Source organism: Tachypleus tridentatus, chromosome 10 (assembly GCF_004210375.1).
Source record: "Tachypleus tridentatus isolate NWPU-2018 chromosome 10, ASM421037v1, whole genome shotgun sequence".
NCBI lineage: Eukaryota > Metazoa > Arthropoda > Merostomata > Xiphosura > Limulidae > Tachypleus > Tachypleus tridentatus.
In genome coordinates this window covers 103739784-103760188 of record NC_134834.1, presented here as the reverse complement: position 1 = coordinate 103760188, position 20405 = coordinate 103739784, and the positions used below count along the sequence as shown (strand labels likewise).

The 20405-nt window shown below is 33.0% G+C and overlaps 1 protein-coding gene across 2 annotated transcripts; it reads right to left on the bottom strand.

Annotated features, from left to right (window-relative positions):
• Nucleotides 1-2003: 2003 nt before the first annotated feature.
• Nucleotides 2004-9766, bottom strand: LOC143230014 (mediator of RNA polymerase II transcription subunit 7-like). 2 transcript variants are annotated; one of them, XM_076462956.1, is made up of 3 exons: nucleotides 9519-9766; nucleotides 6835-7018; nucleotides 2004-4997 (listed from the first exon to the last, which is right to left on the bottom strand). In XM_076462956.1, the coding sequence occupies exon 3, from the start codon at nucleotides 4849-4851 to the stop codon at nucleotides 4204-4206; it is 648 nt and encodes a 215-aa protein (XP_076319071.1). In that variant the 5' UTR covers nucleotides 4852-4997; nucleotides 6835-7018; nucleotides 9519-9766; the 3' UTR covers nucleotides 2004-4203. The 2 variants fall into 2 exon arrangements, with proteins under 2 accessions (XP_076319071.1, XP_076319072.1); XM_076462957.1 differs by lacking the exon at nucleotides 9519-9766 and adding an exon at nucleotides 8986-9473.
• Nucleotides 9767-20405: the final 10639 nt, after the last annotated feature.

Sequence of the window (20405 nt, the reverse complement as noted above, 5' to 3'; positions counted from 1 at the left end):
CTACAGTTCATTAAGACTAAGTATTCACCTTATGAAACACTTGTAGGTCTACAGTTCATTAAGACTAAGTATTCACCTTATGAAACACTTGTAGGTCTACAGTTCATTAAGACTAAGTATTCACCTTTTGAAACACTTGTAGGTCTACAGTTCATTAAGACTAAGTATTCACCTTATGAAACACTTGTAGGTCTACAGTTCATTATGACTAAGTATTCGCCTTATGAAACACTTGTAGGCCTACAGTTTATTAAGACTAAGTATTCACCTTATGAAACACTTGTAGGCCTACAGTTCATTAAGACTAAGTATTTACCTTATGAAACACTTGTAGGCCTACAGTTCATTAAGACTAAGTATTCACCTTATGAAACACTTGTAGGTCTACAGTTCATTAAGACTAAGTATTTACCTTATGAAACACTTGTAGGTCTACAGTTTATTAAGACTAAGTATTCACCTTATGAAACACTTGTAGGTCTACAGTTCATTATGACTAAGTATTCACCTTATGAAACACTTGTAGGTCTACAGTTCATTCAGTAATATAATTAAATAAGTTTGACTTCTTTCACAAACAAAATCAAAGACATTTTCTTACCTCTTTTATTAACATAAAGATTTTATCTAAAGTTTGGATAAAGTTGGTTTTAACATTTGATTCTTATCAATATCAGTTTCACTGCAGCAAGTTCTTACAATGAACCACAAAAAGAGTTTGTAATTATTGCTAAATGAAATCCTCAGCAATAGTCGAAATCTAAAATACAAGCTAAGTGCAAAATTTATAATAAAGTTAGCATTTTTTTGTTGATTACTCACCACATATAAACTTCAACTCCTGAAGATAAAAAGCATCTTAAATTACAAAACAGTTTTTTAAAAACTTAAGTTACACAAATATTCACTGCCAATTTTTTAAATCTATGTCATAAAGTGACTCTATTACTTAGTTCTCAATGAGAACTTAATGACGTTTGTAATGCATGAAATATAATAAAACACAACCAGAAGATGAATGTTAATTTGCACTGAATAATCTCTCATATTTTAAAGTAACATACATCATAAATAATGAATAGTAAAACAAAGTTAATAGGTAAAACAGATCCTCTTTTGTTAAAACTTTCACTATGGAAAGTTCAGGTGCAGACTTGACCACAATCAGACACATAAAACTAATTAGTCTATATACAGATAAAGTTTGTGATTGGATGTAGTTCCTGATTGCATTCAATTAACTGATTATTCATATTCCTCCAACCACGGTATAAAGAAACTCAAAAATTAAAAAGAATTATACAGTTGCTGCTTTCCCTCAAGCTGGCAGTTCAAAATTAGTAGCAGCAACAGAGCCTCACTAGCTTTGTCGTAACAAAAGCACAGAATGCAACTCTGGTTGCATTAGGAATAGAACCCAAGATCTTCAACTCATGAGTCATCTGTCCTGTTGCTAAACCAACTAAGATAAAAACACATGAAGTTTATAAAAAACACACCAAAACAAAAAAAAACAGTCACATGGCTTAGTTGGGTAGAGTACAGGTAGCCTACCATGTAGCTTTGAAATTAACAACATATTGTTCCTTTGAACACTCCTAATATTTAGAGGTAGTAATAATTAGAAGATGTACTTTAAATTATTGTGACAACTCATTAAATAATAAGTGTTATTAATTAATTGTTTGAAATATCAATAGTAATATATGAAAACACTGCTCATATTTATATATGCTTATTGATTTAATTTTCCACTATATATAAATATTGCTCTTTTATTTGTTTATTGATTTAACTGTCCAGCTATATATATGAAATTTATAGTTTTATTTGGTTATTGATTTAATTGTTCAGCTGTGTATAAATGTATGTTGTACCTTTATTTCATTATTGATTTAAATGTTCAGCTACATATATATGTATATTGTACTTTAGTTACTGATTTAATTGTCCAGTTATATTTAAATGTATGTTTTACTTTTATTCAGCCATTGATTTGATTGTTGAGCAATATATATTGTACTTTTATTTTATAACTTCATTGCATGATATGGGAGAACATATTTCAAGATTTCATAAGTACATCATATAAATCTGTACAGTTGTCATAATTTCAAAATATTTGTTAAATGATTTAGATTTATAGTTTAGACACCAAAAACTGGCCAAGTATTCGAAACAAATGAGATTAAAAGTTCTGATAACAATCACAAAAACTGCTGCAGAAAAATATCTACACATTCTTCAGATATATATCTACACATTTCTCTTAATTTGGTTATTTTAAATTACAAGTTACTGCCCAAGAGACCTGTCATTCAGTGGTTATTTTTAAATTACAAGTTACTGCCCAAGAGACCTGTCATTCAGTACCAGAACTTCTCATTTGGGCTGGAATATCACAGAGAAAAATTGACTAAAATGCTGTTTATACATACACAATAATACTTGTATGGTTTAAATGTCAAAAATTGTGACATTGAATGAAAGATCTCTTGGACACAGACTTCAGTAAAATACAAAGATATATTTAAAATGTTGCTTTCACATGCATTTGACTTCAAATCTAAAATGAATGAGAGTAACATGAAAACAAATCTGCAGTTTACATGATTTTTACCACAGACTTTACAAAGTATTTTAATTTCTATCATAAAAAAACCTTCGTTTTCCTATCCAGAATGTTAATCTCTACAGAAAACAGTTCTAAATTATCCTTATTCTCCAGATGCTCGAATCAATACAGACCACCAATATCTTCATCTTATCCACTATACAAGTATTCTCTTTGCAACTAGTTATTACCTCAGTACTGTTTATTAAACAGTGGCAGAGCTACATGTGCTAATTACAGTATTTAATTCATGGACTTCATTAGAATGGTATGTGTGTGTTCATCTTTCCGATATAACTTCTTGATATAAATGTAACAATTATTAATAAAATAATTAACTTGTACTTTAATAGCTAGGTAGCCTGAAAGTCTCGTGGTGATCAGAAAATTAATATAATTGTTATAAACAGTTGATTCTTAAATATGAGTTACTGTTATTAGATGCTGTGAACAAACTCTATTTGTGTCTGAAACAGCAGAATTATAAAAGATTTTATGATTTGAAGGAATGAACAAAAATTAGAATCTAACAAAATCAAAGTAACTTTTTTGCTTGAGTGCTATCAAAAATAAGCAAATCAAGAATTTTCCACGTTTATATTAACCTGTGAAATATAATAAGAGTTAGTTAGTTTGAAATAGTATCTAAGCAGGTGTTCTTTGGAATATTAAAAATCAACATAATATAGGGAGCTGATCAAACAGTTTTGTATAGTTTCTGAACCTCTTGAATTTTTTACAGTGTTATTGGTTACTTGAAACAGTGTTGTTCAATGATATAAGTAACCATTAAAAGATTTTTATCTCCATAAACTTTATGTTTCATTACAGTATGTCATAGTCCAACTTTAGAAGTAATGAACATTTCTTCAGGTACGACATATTTCACGTAATATAAGTGAGTACCGTGTAGAACAAGAAAAAAACCAACTGAAGTTTTAGTTTGTTGTCTGCCCATTTTATAGCATATTATCAATTAACAATTCTTTCTTAACTGTTACAGATTTCACAAGTCCTGAAAAAAAAACTGGTAGGAAGAAAAGTAAACATTGAAGACCTAGAAGACAACAGATACATATAGATGTATAACATATACTACATTGAAGACCTAGAAGACAACAGATACATATAGATGTATAACATATACTACATTGAAGACCTAGAAGACAACAGATACATATAGATGTATAACATATACTACATTGAAGACCTAGAAGACAACAGATACATATAGATGTATAACATATACTACATTGAAGACCTAGAAGACAACAGATACATATAGATGTATAACATATACTACAATAATGAATTTATTGATGTATGAACACCCTACACAGTTTACCAGTTCCCCAGTTTTCTATTAGTTATCTCTTATATCACCCAAGTTTACACTTTTACTAATATTACAGGCATCTTGACCACTACATAAACTGGACAGGAAGCCCATAATTTGTCATTTTCAAATTAATTGCATTCACAATGAACTAATTTTTTTCCTCAGATGTATTTTGCATTTGAAGATTATCACTTGTTTGGGTTGATTAAATTACACTTCAGTAACAACTGAATTAGCTTGCATTCTTGTTTTAAAGTGTATCAATAATGTTGCACATTAACTTATCTAATCTATGACAATCTTCTGTCTCTGCATCAGGTTTTCCTTGCGTGTCACTTGTATCAAGGAACTCTGTAGGCATGCTGTCCAAATCTGCTGTTTCCGGAAGACTTGATAATGTATTTTGTAAAAGTTCTCGAACCTTGTCTAAGTGTTTTTGAAAACGTTCTGCAGTTTCTAAACGCTGACGCTTCTGTACTTCTAACATTACACGCAAAAGTCTCCTGGCTTGGTGAGGTCGAAATTCATTGATCAAGTGGTGCACATGAATAAAAAGTAATCTTATGTCATCTTGCTTTTCTTCTCGTTTTGAAGTATCAGGACAACGTATGAGTATGTCGAGTAAGTCAAGAAAATTCACAAGAATTGAATGATTAAGTTTCTTGAGTTCTCTTTTATGGTCGTAATTTTGTGGATACAGCCGACGAATTCCTTGAGTTTCTAAAGGTCTGATTATAACATCATCAGTTTGAAATTGCACACCAAACATCGAATAAGATTCTTGGACAGGTCTCGGAGGGGAAGGCGCCACCCCTCTCTCAATGTTCTCATCTGTATACCAGTTAACATACTGCATAGGAGGTAATGGCAGGGAGCTTACCTGAGTTGATTCAGACATTGTAATTCTAACTCTCAATATTTTTTTTAACTAACTAAACAAAGTGTCCAAAGCTTGTGGATATCAGGTGTGGTTGTAATGATAGACTGGTATCAATTTTTACTGCTGACTGGTGAACTCAATGTAAAGAGCCTTGCTGAAGAGGCCTACAAAATAAAGAAAAACGTTTTTAAAATCAAAACTACTTTAACTGCTATTTCTAAAATCCAAACCCAAAGAACACTGTAAAAGGAATTTTAAAGATGAAGTGCACAAAACAGGAATTCTTAAAAGGGGAATAACAATGATATATGAAAATAATTATGTGCTCGTCAAAATATGAAGTAGAAATTTCTCAAAAATTAAGTTAAGGCCTAATTCTGTCATTTTGGGGCCATTAAATAGACTATACACCCAGGTTAAAATATACATTCTTAACAGGTTACATTATTATCAAGTTTACATGATTATGCACATACAATTAAAGATTGACAACTTAGTAGAAAAAATCAGTTACATAAACTTGTTACCTGAAATAAATGATTAACTAAAATTATAAGTTGATTAATGTTTTGGTTCTAAATACTGCTTTGTTTAATCATTCTGAGTTGTCAGAATTATGAATGAGAAAATTATTCTCCAGGAAATAATAAAGATATCAAAATTAGTCTTCCTGACTATTACTGTTTGTGAATATTCCAACTACTCTGTTCAGGTATAAATCTGTATAAATCAATACATAGGACCATAAAAACAATTTATCAAAATAATAATTAAATCAACTAAAGTCACAAAACTAATCAACTTAAACATTAAGGGAGATTCTAACATCCTTAATGAAGCATAGTATTTAGATAGTTAGTAATATCATGTCAATAAGCTACTGTGCAATGTTCTCTATCCTGTCAATAAGCTACTGTACAATGTTCTCTATCCCGTCAATAAGCTACTGTACAATGTTCTCTATCCCGTCAATAAGCTACTGTACAACGTTCTCTATCCCGTCAATAAGCTACTGTACAACGTTCTCTATCCCGTCAATAAGCTACTGTACAATGTTCTCTATCCCGTCAATAAGCTACTGTACAATGTTCTCTATCCTGTCAATAAGCTACTGTACAATGTTCTCTATCATGTCAATAAGCTACTGTACAATGTTCTCTATCCCGTCAATAAGCTACTGTATAATGTTCTCTATCCTGTCAATAAGCTACTGTACAATGTTCTCTATCCTGTCAATAAGCTACTGTACAATGTTCTCTATCCTGTCAATAAGCTACTGTACAATGTTCTCTATCCCGTCAATAAGCTACCGTACAATGTTCTTTATCATATCAACAAGCTAATGTCTAATAGCCCCTAACTCTATTTACTTTCTTTATATTAAACATGGGATTGTGTCACCCAGGTGTCGAAGCTACATCATGTGAGCACCCAAATTATCAAAAGTTATTACTTCATCAAGGTGTTAGACATATGACACTTCTGAACTTATTTGAAGAATTCAGTGTCTCTCCTAAAGTAACGACTGAACAGAAACTCCAAATCTGACCTAACTGGAGCAATGCCCAGACTTCACTGTTTAGATGGGTGGGTTACCTGTAACCAATTTTCTTCCACCTGCCTGTTTTATGATCCTTCCTAACCTATAACCTACTACTAAAAATGTCTGTGCTACTCAGTTCAAAATCTATGGCATGCACTCTCAAAACTCCTGCTCATCAAACAGACCTGCTTATTATATCACTGATGAACAGAATAAATTTGCCATGCTCCTTCACAGTTACAACTGATCAACTCTGCAAACTTACAGTACAGCGTGTAGTTTTTCTCATTCCAATATCACAAAAATCCTACACACTTCACACCTGGCAGTGTTGAAAACATCACTTATGAATTCCACGTGTAGTATGATATAAGGTGTCAGGTGTCACAGTGGGCTTAAGTGGAAGAACTACTTCTCTATTGGCACCACTTATTTCAGTTTCTGCAATGGTTACTTACCTTATCTGGTAACATCACCCAAGCTGAACAACATGAGGGTCCTTTTGAATCTTGAAGAGGTATAGAGTTGACTAATCCTGAGGTAGGATAAATGCTGAAATCCTTGAGTTTCTGCATGCAAATGTGCCCCTTCAATTAAACTCCACCCTACCTCTTTTCAATCAATCTAAGGGTCTGCAGTGACCTATATAATGAAATTATAAACTTTTTAGGCTTTTATTCATTATTTCTACAGGTACAACTTAAAATTCTATTTACCTTTCTCAGAAGCCTTATTGCTCTTTAAACTTCCAAACTATATTTAACAATCTCAAAATTAACATGATCATGTTGTTCAGTCTTGTTTACATGTAGTAACTGTTCCAGATTTATAAGAGCTATTGGTCAAGTCTTCATTAGTAAAAACTGAAGAGAAACATAATTTAATAGCTCAACCATCTCATAACTATTAGATATGAGAGTTCTGTTATCAACTCTCAAAGGTCCTATCTTCATTCTAACATTTTCAGTTAACCTTTTTTATATACATCCTTTCTGATGTCCTAACTTCTTGTTTCACCAACTTTATTAATATTCTATACTCTTCTGATCAAAACAGTCAATTTAAATTTCTTACACTGGTATTGCTTTAGTTTTATCGTTTATATTGTTTGTGAGCCAACCTGGTTTTATACTTGCAACTGCCCTTTTCTTTCCACAGGGAATATATTTATATTTATCTTGAATATTATAATATTTAACTATACATATTTTTACATTTGATCAGTGCCTTCAGAGAACTCAGATACTCTATTCACAACAGACAGTTCTTGTTGCATCCCTTCAAAATCTGTTGTTTTTTTAAATTTGGAATTAAAATATCATTATTCATTATCTTCATATATAGTAAAACATCAAACTTAATACAACAATTATCACTTGCATCCAGATGTTCAACAACTTCCACCTCTAAACATTTCTATTTTAGATGTTAACAATAAATCTAAAATAACATTGTTTCTAGCAGGTTCCTTGAGTAATTTGTGAAGAAAACCATCTTGAACAGTTACAAAATACTTTTCTCAATTATTATTTGATTTAATCTCACTGTAAAGTTTTTCATTCATTATCATCTGATTGTTTGTAACTAATTGCCAGTACAAATAAAAGCCTTTTCAGTTTATATCTGCTGACAGAAATCCATATGAATTCTATCTTCATGCTATCACTTCTAATATCCTGATATCATTTGACAGGAATCAATGTTTAATGATGAATAACAGGATGATGGCACCAATAACAAACATCTGACACATGTATATTCAGCAACAAACATTTAATTATTGGATGTTTTAAAATGAACATATTCCATCTTCAAAATGTTAAGATTAAATGTACCATGTTCAATATGGCTTGCTGCAGATGGAATATTTGCATTATGAAACATCCAATAATTAAATATTTGTTACTGAACATACACATGCCAAATGTTCATTGGTGCCTCCATAGTCCTGTTATTCATCATTAAAGTGGACGTAACTCTCATTGTTCTCCCTCCCTCTTTAGTACTTTATCCCTATTAAATAACCTATAATCCTATAGTTCAAAAAAATTTGTCATCAAAGTAAACTATATTTAACCATGTCTTAGTTATTCACATTATATCAAAATTCTCCATTCCTACCAGTTCTCTAAAGCCATCTATTTAATTTCTTATGTCTTGCATTACCATAGTAACAATTAGGCCAACCTTTAGAAATACTTCTATTTACACTTCTAATGTTAAAGAATTTTCTACGTCTTTCTTTTTTTTTTTGCATTTAGTTTATCCTGACCCTTTCAACTGTCTAGTCCTAGTTTAAGATCTCCCTTACAGGTCACAATTGTGTTAAAAACCCTTGCAAACAAGCCAGTCTCTACCATATTTAAATGCAAACCGTCCATTCCAAAAAACAAACAAAAACACTTCTCTGCACTAGTACAACCAACCAGTCTACTCATCTTTACAAATTAGTTAGTCTAGCATTAACCGACTCAACCCCAGTGACTTACCTATAATTTCATCTGCACAGTTAATTCTCAACAGCATCCCTGACACAGTTTTGGCCGAGTTATAAAATGTTAATATTAACCCCTTGTAGTTATATTTATTAATTAGTTCTCCTAACCTACCTTTCTCAGCATCATTAGCATTATATATCATGCTCTGTCAATGTCAGTTAGACATTGCTACATATGTAGTTCTTCGGTAATAAATTCATATTTATTATTTATTACCATCACTTCATCGTAAAATGATTCACACTTATACTGTGTACTTGGTAACTGAAAAATGCACAACTATTAGTGCATCGGGTACACTAATAATAAATGTTAGGCCTAATGATAACGCTTATATTATTAACACAAAGTTTTAAAAATCTGCGACACACTCTTCTTTTCAATGTTTTATTACTAGTACCATTATCCATTACCAAGTGTTGAAATATCATATATTAACGGCAGTTTTTAATGTAAAAGTTTAATTGTTTAAAGAAATATCTGCTGAAATTAAATGATATTATTGTTAGTCACTTAATGTTGACATTATAACAATGTTAATTTTTAGTACCACGATTCGATATTAAAACGTTTTTTGATAATTGCGCTTAAAAATTAAAAAGTAGAATTTGAGAAATTTAATGTTTAAAATTAAACTTTCCCACCTCCCTGGTGTTTCTGAAACAGAGTCCAGCAAATTTTGAAATACGCGATAACTTTATAAGAACTTGAAGAGAAAGCACTTCTCCATAATTTAATTTCTACTATTTAAATAAAGCAAAACTAAAAACACTTTCGTTGATTATCGTTGATGGCATCGGTAATAAACTAGAAAACACATTTTCAATAATTTCAAACTTTCAAATCAAGTGAGATCAATTGAACAAATGTTAAAAGAGCACTAGCGTCACCTAGGTCCATCATTATAGAAAAATGTTCTAACCGTAATTTTCAGTGATGTTGAGAAATTTATATTACGATCGTTTGGGTTGCGAAAATAGCAGAACGTTTCGATTCTTCGGTCATCGTGTACGATTCGACCTGTATGAAAATATTATTAATATTTTATTCGTTTTAATATTACGATCATTCTGCGCTAAGCAGAAATGTCAAAATGAGATACTGTACTATCACTGTATGAAAATATTATTAATATTTATTATTACTTATGACATTCGAGAACGTCAGTTTTCTGTATATTTAAAAATTATGACGATACCAACGAATTGCAAGAATGACGGGCTTAAAGGGCAAGCATATTTGAAGACATGTTTCGATCTCGCGACTTGCATATTGCAAATTCAGTGCCTCAACCTATAGGCCACGATAGACCCAAAAGATTTCTTAAGAAAGTTTAAATGATGTAAATACAGACCTATACACAAATACATCCATAAAGGTTACGTACGCTAAAAAGATGTGGAACCCTGAGTAGTATACTGGGGCCCAGCATGACCAGGTGGTTTAAGGCGTTCGACTCGTAATCCGAGGGTCGCGGGTTCGAATCCCGGTCGCACCAAACATGCTCGCCCTTTCAGCCATGGGGCGTTATAATGTGACGGTAATTCCCACTATTCGTTGGTAAAAGCGTAGCCCAAGAGTTGACGGTGGGTGGCGATGACTAGTTGCCTTCCCTCTAGTCTGACACAACTAAATTAAAGACGGCTAACGCAGACAACCCTCGTGTAGCTTTGCGCGAAATTCAAAACACACCAAACTAAATATAAAACAGAACCGCTTCGTATTTTTTGTCGAAATAAAATATTTTAAAAGGTTTTGTACAAAAATAAAAATAAAATAAGCTAATTTCCATAGCCAAAAGCGTTTAAAACTGTTTCTGGTGATCGATTCCATAATTAACTAAGAAGGGCTAATCATTTTGTTGATTTCATATACATGTATATCTATTTGTCACGCAAAGGTACACGAAAGTCATATGTGTATTGCCGTCCCCAGCAAATCAATTTCTGGGAAGGCAGTTGGTCAACAGTATTCATCGCCATCCCTTGGGCTACTCTTATCTGACTAAATAGTTGAAGCGTGTTTCAACTGCAAACTCTCGTTAATCGTAAACCTATGGTATCAGTGTTCAAGAAAACTAACTTATAAGCCTACACACATAGCAGGTTGGTGTCACACCGAACCCTCCTCTTTTTGTGACGTAAAAATAGTATACTTATATCTTTACCCATCAAGGGTATGTTTAAACTTAATTTACACAGTACAAGTTTAACAGCAATAATATATTTCAGAGTAATAACTTGAACGGAAACTTTATCTCAAAATTTTAAAACTATAACAAAACCTCTTTATAAATACCTTTGCAGTTTGCTTTTCATTTACCAACAAATAAAGATTCTGAGTTGATTCCAAGCATAGTTTGGTAAACAATCCTATAACTTTCATACTTTGACCTTAAATCCCTTTAATATATTCAACACTGTCTAAAGGTGAACCTGCCAAGATTGTATGAGATTGGCTCAACAGGCTTTACAACGTAGAAATAGTGATGAGTTCAGATTTGACTTCTTGAGACATTCCCCATAGTTAATAATGTTTATATTCAAGTTTTGTTTAAGATTGGCTCAGTATACTTGGAGGGAGTTAAAGTGCGCACAAACACACATTTTGTCTTTAAATATATACAGATAACACAGCTTATTATGGTATTTGACGTTTTGCTACAGAGCCTACATTCTTCTGATGAAGAATCAGAATTTTTGGCTTGAAATAGTCACATGCAATGGTTTCTCTTGACGCTTTGTAATTGGTAGCTCAGAGCCGTATTGTTACTGTCAGAGTTTGTAAGCTGAATTATTTAAAGTAGGTGCCTGTGACGTGTTGATGATAAATTTTAACATTAAATAAACAGAAATACAGTTTATTTGTTTTAAAATGATATATTAAAGCGAGTCAAACGTTTATACAAGTCTTCGTTACGCTGTTGATTATTACACTTGTATCAAACGTTTTGAATATTTGTTTATTTGCCGTCAAATGTACACTGACTGGTTCAGTTTCTTTAGAACACAGTCTGTGATACTTTCACATTAAAACAACCACTATAATTGTTGGTTACCTCGCTTGTATCCAGAGCTTTAAATAACTATCTTTTTTACAAAAATCCTCACTGACTGGTTCGATTATTTCAGAATAAAACTTACAAGACAAAGTATTTTCTCTTTACTCCGTTATTACAAAATATTCTATGATAATTTCACTTTACAATTCACGACTATATGTTCTTTATTGCTGAACTGATGACCACACAGTCTAGATCTAAATATTAGACCTTCGAAGCTTTTTTTTCTGAACATAATGAAGCCTTACATAGAACTGTTTGCAGCCAGATAAGATTGATTTTTTACCAGAAAAAAAGGGGGGATTGGTATAAGACAACAAGATGCAACACTACATAACTTTTTTGCTTTAGTAAATAATATAGCCTTTGAAATTCAGTTAGAATAGTCACTTGTGCTTTACATATGTCTGGTGTTTAAAATGAGAAAGTTTCTGTTTAATCCATGAATACCCGTAAATAATATTGTAATTTATCCATATACAAATTAGTACAACGATAGTCTTCACTATCCACTTTATATATCATATAAGCTATATACTGGTCGCCTCTTTAAAATTGCTATTTCAGTCTTTCTCTAGTGCTGGCGATGAACGTGAAACTTGTGACGTTGACACTAGTGACTATTGAGCTATATTCTTGTAGTTGTGACAATAAAGATATGCAAATTGGTTTACTTCAACCTCAGATACTGATATCTTGTTTTTCCAGGACCATAATCATCGCACTGTACTACAATAATCATGGGTTCATCAGAGATTTGTAATGGTATTTCTGTAGTCTCTGTGTTTAAATATGATGATGGCAACTTAGTTAAACAACCAAAATCACTTGATGTAAAATGCTAAATTATTGGTGATTTATCAAATGCTAAAAAGTATTTCTATCTTTATAAGCATGTGGTTTCACCAAGTTTTTCTACTACCATCTTTTCTCATGCAAGTTTAAAATACCTTAGCCTAAAAGTACTCATTTCTCTTCTGCCAGTGCATGATCGACGTGTCAACAAGTCATTTAACAACTGGGCAAAATTTAGTGATACTTTAAGCAACACTTTTGAGCTTGTTTATCATCATGATTTTATGCAGAGTACTGGTACTTAGAATGTTCCCATTGAACATTCATTATCAACAGTACCATTTAATCACATATAACTAAGAATAAACATATTCTCCATCAAACCGAAGGCGCCATTTTCCTTTTATAAAAGAAAAGGCTTAGAATTTCATGGCAGTAAAAGGTGTTTGTTTTTCCAAAAATCCTAACAACTTTCTGACCTTACTGAAACATTATGTTGAAAATGATGAGGCACTGAGAAATCTTTTGCATCATTCTAAAGTAAAAAAAATAATATATATTTATCTCTACTTCACAAAATAACATCAGCAACATCATAGATATGACGTAAAAATTAGTGATGAAGTAAAAACGACTGGATTCTATTATATTCTTGCTGTTGGAGTGTCTTCTCACATTCTGGAACATTTATCAATATGTCTCTGCTTTGTAGATGACAGCTGTGAAGTTAAGGATGAATTTATTGGTTTGTTAAGCTACACAGGGGCAGCTCAACAAATATTGTAGGTACAATCACAAATATACTAACTGATGTTGGATTATTTCTAAATGAATTGCGTAGGCAAGGATAAGACGGACTCTTCATCATGACTGGCGAAAGATCTGGAGTCCAAAAACAAATTCAAATATGAAAAAACGCTGTCACTCGCTTAATCTTGCTATTGTGAATTCATGTTCAGTTCCACCGATACGAAATTGTATCAAACAAGTTAATAGAATAACTATTTGGAATTCTCACCTAAACGTGAAGAATTATAAAAGGCAATCTATTAAAAGAGTGTCCAGTATGGAGTAGCTTCATCACGTCTTCCACTATTCAACGTATGCATTACACGCTGGGTTGAGAATACTGAAAGTTGGGAAAGGTTTTGTTTATGTGATTCATGCTTACTTCACATGTGTGAAGTTATTGTGTATGAAGATACACTACATGGCCAAAAGTATGTAAACACTCCTTCTAATTAGTAGGTTCGGCTAATTCAGCCACACTCATTGCTAACAAGTGCATAAAATAAATCATACAGCAATGCAATTTCCATAGACAAACATTGGTAGCAGAATTGGTCGTACGAAAGAGCTCAGTGACTTTCAACGTGGCACTGTCATAAGATGCCAATTTTCCAACAAGTCAGTTCGTCAAATTTCTGCCCTGCTTGAGCTGCTCCGGTCAACTGTAAGTGCTGTTATTGTGAAATGGGAACGTTTAGGAGAAACAACAGCTCAGCCACAAAGTGGTAGGCCACACAAGCTCACAGAACAGGACCGCCAAGTGCTAAAGCGCGTAAAAATCGTCTGTCCACAGTTGCAACACACACTACCGAGTTCCAAATTGCCTCTGGAAGCAACGTCAACACGAGAACTGTTCGTCGGGAGTTTTATAAAATGGGTTTCCATGGTCGAGCAGCCGCACACAAGCCTAAGATCACCATGCACAATGCCAAGCGTCGACTGGAGTTGTGTAAAGCACACTGCCACTAGACTCTGGAGCAGTGGAAACGCATTTTCTGGAGTGATGAATGACGCTTTACTATCTGGAAGCCTGACGGATACCAGGAGAACGCAACCTGCATGAATGCATAATGCTAACTGTAAAGTTTTGTGGAGGATAAATGATAGTCTGGGGCTGTTTTTCATGGTTTGGGCTAGGCTCTTCAATTGCAGAGAAGGGAAATCTTAATGTTACAACATACAATGACATTTTAGAGAATTGTGTGCTTTCATCTTTGTGGCAACAGTTTGGGGAAGGCCCTTTTTGTTTCAGCATGACAATGTACTCATGCATAAAGCAAGGTTCATAATGACATGGTTTGCCGAGATTGATGTGGAATAACTTGAGTGACCTATACAGAGCCCTGACCTCAACAACATCAAGCACCTTTGGGATGAATTGGAACGTCGACTGCTTGTCAGACCTTCTCGCCCGACATCAGTGCCAAACCTCACTAATGCTCTTGTGGCTGAATGGAAGCGAATTCCCGCAGTCATGTTAAAAAATCTAGTGAAAAGCCTTCCCAGAGGAATGGAGGCTGTTACAACATCAAAGGGGGACCAACTTTATATTAATGCCCATGGTTTTGGAATGAGGTGTTCAACAAGCACATATTAACGTGATGATCGGGTGTTCACATACTTTTGGCCATGTAGTGTGATTTTAAAATGCATAAAGATAAGGAAAATGCTTTGGCTTATTTCAAAATACTGGAACCCTTTGAATTCATTATTGTCTAAAAGTTTTACAGCATTTCTTTACTGTTTGAAAGACGCTTTTGTAAATACGTAACTCTGGCAATTCTGTTATTGTTCAGGGAATTGAAGTGGCTTTGTTAATGTTCCTCTTCATAACATTTGTTTAACATTAGATTTAATTTTAGGACCAGTTGTGGTTGGAGTAAGACTTACTTTGTCAACTTCGTATCATTATTGTTGGAAAACGATTGGACTGGGGAAAGTTGTTGTCGACCCCAAAATGGTTAGACCAATTACTCAGTGATGTCGAAAAAAACCCACTTGTAGAGAAAAATATATATGTAAAAACAACTCGTTTGGGTTGAGAAAATATTTTACGTAGAGGAGCGAACAACGTCATATATTCAAACATCTAAGCACGCCCTCTACAATCCGACACTCAGTTACACAACCCCTTTCAAACATGTGGTCAGCTTCCGGTCAGTTACCTCTTTCTTTCTTTGTGAACCTGACGATGACTGAAGAAGATCGAAACGTTGTTCGCTCCTCTAAATAAAATATTTTCTCAACCCAAACGAGCCGTTTTTACATATATATTTAGCCCAATTACTGTTTCATCTAAGAATGGTGTTATTGTTGAGGAGAACACAAATATTATAGATTTGTCTCAAACATTTTTTGGATCAGACAGGGATCCTGTAAATAATTGTCCAACTGACAATTCATTGGTGAGCAACAATGATGAACGTAATGGATTTGATTCGTTTGGGGAAGTACCGTGTTCATTATGAAAGTTTTAGACATCAATCGGCGTTTCATATATCAAATCTTCCTTCTAATTTTAGTAATTAATCTTCATTTGATGTAACACAATAAACTTATTTGTATTCGCTTTTTTTATAATTAACATAGACTTAGTTATTTTGGCTACAACAAGAGGTAATGTTGTGATTTAACAACCCTACAGTTATAAAGGGTAGACAGTTTTATTTTGCTTCAACAAATTATATTGCAGTGACTTAGACGCATTATTTCATAGTTTCCATTCGTATAGCTTCAGTTTAATAGTTTTAAACAGATAACATGGTTGATCTGGTGATAAAGTGAAGAAGTTTTGATACTTTTAACAAGTGACGGGAAGAAATTTTTCCTTTTGTTAAGCGTATGTTCTTTCTCTTTTGTAAACTGTGAAGTTGAAGCCGATCCATGGAGTGGGAAATTTGCTTTTGCACCCTGACCTGTCTAAAATCATTAAGGAACTGGTCGAAAGGTGGTGACGTTTAACAGAACATGATGTTTAGATACAATAAGGAACCTGTTGGTCCATTTCAGCTGTTCCATCCTCTAAGCCAAAATGAAACTATTAGATAAATAAATAAATAAAATGTAAAAGCCAGACCTTATCATTCACATATCTATTAAGCTTTATTTAAATCACATTCAATATACTGCCTCCACAACATCTCAAGCAACCCCTTCTGTAGACCAACCACCCTATTTGAAAAGTAAAATTATCTTACCTGAAGACGGCTTCTACCTTGCCTAAATCTATCCTCTAGTTTTATAGTTTGCACTGCTTTGTATGAAAAATGTTGATGCATCAACATTGTAAATTCCTCTTACAATATTAAACACCTCACTCAGGTAATTAATAACCTAACATCTAACTGCATCCCCCTACCCGTTTATATTTTCATCTCTAACATATGCTCGACAACGTTCAGTTGCAATCTTTCTTTGTTAACCAGAAGATAACCCAAGAAGGTTCATACGTTGTTCTGTACTTTATTTTAGTTAAAATTTAAATACCCATATCATCCGTCTGGATAATACATTTAAAGTTTTTGCTATTTGTAACACAACAATAACCAATGGATTCTACCGTTTGTATTTCTGTCGCCTTAATACCTAGAAGTGTTAAGGTATTGACTTAAACTAACTAGCAGAATATTCATATCAAAACAGACAAGACTTGCATCCTAAACACAAAAACCTTTACTTGTTGAATTGCTTTTGTGTTATTAGCAGTCATGTTACTACAGTTCTGAATGTACGTGACACAGTAGAAAACGTGCATTAACTTACACACTGTTAATTACTCTTCCATTTTCCCCATGACTACCGTGTCTGTATGATGACGTGTATATATGCTTCCATGTCGTACTATATTTCATATTGTTTTGGTGAGGATTACGTTGCTAAACTGCCCCATGTTAAGACCGAAGGTTATGTCATTTGATACTTTAGATATTTGTTTCATTATCATAAATTTCAAACCACTTTGACAACCTTAAGTGAGTAGTTTAGGGATTTCCTGTTCCTATTCACTATTATTTTTAAAGCAGGATTTATTACCTAGCCATAATTCTAAAGAAGCTCTACTGGTCTGATTTCTTGTTTTTATCTCAATTGTGTTCTACTTTAAATCTTGAAATGAATTTCTAATATGCTAATATGTTGAATGATTCAGTTATCAAATTTGGATATTTTTTACCTATTTATAATTTCTGGAACATTACTGACAATTTTACAAATCATTTAAATGTAAATAGTCGTTTAGTAGAGATATCTTCCTGTATTTATTTTTTTCCTCGCATGTACGATTTTTTTTACATTTCAAGACGATATTCTTTGAACTGTTTATAAACTGTCAGCTAATTTTGATTTTCTGACTTTGCTAGTCAGGATAGATGGTATAACTAATGTAGTCTTTATTACCAAATGGCTCTTACGTTCTCTTACCACATTTCCAACCAAACTTTATGATACGGAATTTCTTCTCTTCCCTACTGTTAACAGCTGACAAAAAGATCTTTGTTTGTCTTTGTAACATTTCACCCACTCTACTCTCATTTTCATGATTAGGGTTTCAGCATTTTGACTTTAATTTGTTATTCATTCCTTGTGATGCGACCAGCAATTAACGTCCATACTCCTGTCTTATCTCCCTCATCCACTTCTACTTGTTTCTATTTACCTTCCTTAATGATCCAAAATAAATATATGGAATTAATCTTTTCTGTTTTGGTAAAAGCCCCCTTCTCGGTTTATATGGGTCATCCTGGATCACTGATTCATCTGGAAGACCCTTGGCTTTCGATATAACCAGTGCTTAAAAAAAAAAAGTGCAGATACTCATATGAGGACTTAGGAGATGAAAATTACATTTATGTAGAAAATTCCAAACTTTCATCTTGTTCTCATCTTACGTGTTTTTAAGTCAAAGCCTGAAAAGTGTGGCCCAAAAACTTTAATATACAAAAGTGCCAAAAAGGTTTTTGTCATCAACGAACCTCTGGCTGGGGTGATAATCAAATTTATCTGTGAAAACCCTTGTTCACATTCATTGTAAGAAATGGTTATAGTACTCAGAACATGTTTCAAGTGCTGCAAGGCCTTAGAAACCGTCTTTTCAATCAAATACTGATGAAATCCACAAATCATCTCTCTTTCAGTTAGCTGAAGTTTTATTGATAATCTTACTGAATGTTAAATGAACATCATTTTCATGACAATGTTTTTCATCAAGCATACGTGCACACAGCATTATTTGTCATCTTTACTATCAAACAATACATTTCCGATCAATTTTTTTTTCAAGGCTCTGTAAAAAACCTTCCAGTTGATCGCAGGACTTGTTTTGTGAAGTAAAACTCCAGGAAGTGAATATTATTGACGGCTTTTTTATAACATGAGCCTAGAATAATTTGTCTTCCTTAAAAATTTTGTACAAAAGTTTTTATCTTGTTATCTGGCTAATAGAAGACTGTATCATGCTCTTCACAGTTCTAACTTAATTTGGATAGTTCTTGGAGAGCATCACACATTAATTCTAAATCTAATAAAAATTCTGTTCTTATAATTTTTCACTCTAAGTCCTTATGTGCACATTGCTCTTTTTGACTTTTTGAATAATGTTTCACTTTTCAAAATATTGCACCAATGCTTCATATTTTACTAAACATCTGAAACTGACCATAAACTAGATGCCACCTATCGAATGCTTAAAGTTTGGCCAATGTTTAAAGTTGAATCTCGAGCGAGTTCGTGCACACTTTTTAGTTCTTTGTTATTTTCAGGCAGTACATGATACATACAAGACAAATTTTATTAATTAAACACTTTAAAGCTGTTGATCCCTGTGACTGATTTTACAGTGCCACCAACTGACAATTCTAATTTGTGGTTAGCACAGTGTCACATAATCACAGAAAGAAAGTGGTCTTTCTTCTGTTTCTTCACTTTTGCTACCCAACATCATGGCTGTACCATCATTGCCATCCAAAGTAAATAACTTTTGATACAGTTTTCATTCATACCGTACGACTGAAGACAATCGAATAGAGTAAAAAAATTCTTTCATAAAATTTTCAAGCTTGATCAAGTACAAAATTAAATTTACTGGTGAGTTCATTCTGTTATCCAAGATACAGATTTGAACATAATACTATTAAGACAGACTTTTTTACTCAAAGACCTATCAATTAAATTTTGCTTTTCGATTTAGTAACCATATTAATTAGTATTTTTTCATTTCATAACTAACGTAATTCATGATGTTAATACATGCATTAATTGAGTAAAGGACATGGCCTGTGTCAATGCCATTTAGTTCTTGTAAATCTTTCTCGGATTCCAAATTATGTAATGATTGGTTTTTTTCTTTTTCTTTGCTACCTTGTATGCTATGTGAAAAAATTATTGCTGTAATCACTTTTCAAACACACATTTTCAGTGGTCTCTTCCTGCCAACAATTTTACCATAACTTTATGTCTCACGGTTTCCTTGTGATCAAAACGTTTTTCCACAAAGACAGAAGCTGTAGTTGTTGACTCTCACCCAAATAAGTTAATTGTTGGCCAATTCTTTAGAAACTTTCATTCCTACTTTTGTTTCCACTACAAATGTTCCAATCAATAACAATAAAATCAAAGTACAGTAGAAGAAAAACACACATACACGTTCAGACTGTGTATCTCAGACCACATGCATGCACATATTTATCTTGGTTGAGAAGATATTGTGTGCTTAATGATGTATATCTTCTTCATTCACTTTGTGACATATTGGAACAAATGTGTACTTCAGATTTGCATACCAGTCAACTAAGCTTGTGGTCATCTGTTTCTCAGTCCAAAGTAGTCTTTAAACACATAGTATTGTGTAATTTCCAGTCTGGCTCTCATCTGCCACAACTCAATTAATACC

Coding starts and splice junctions, on each gene's coding strand:
- LOC143230014 (XM_076462956.1), bottom strand. CDS start 4,851: ATGTCTGAATCAACTCAGGTAAGCTCCCTGCCATTACCTCCTATGCAG.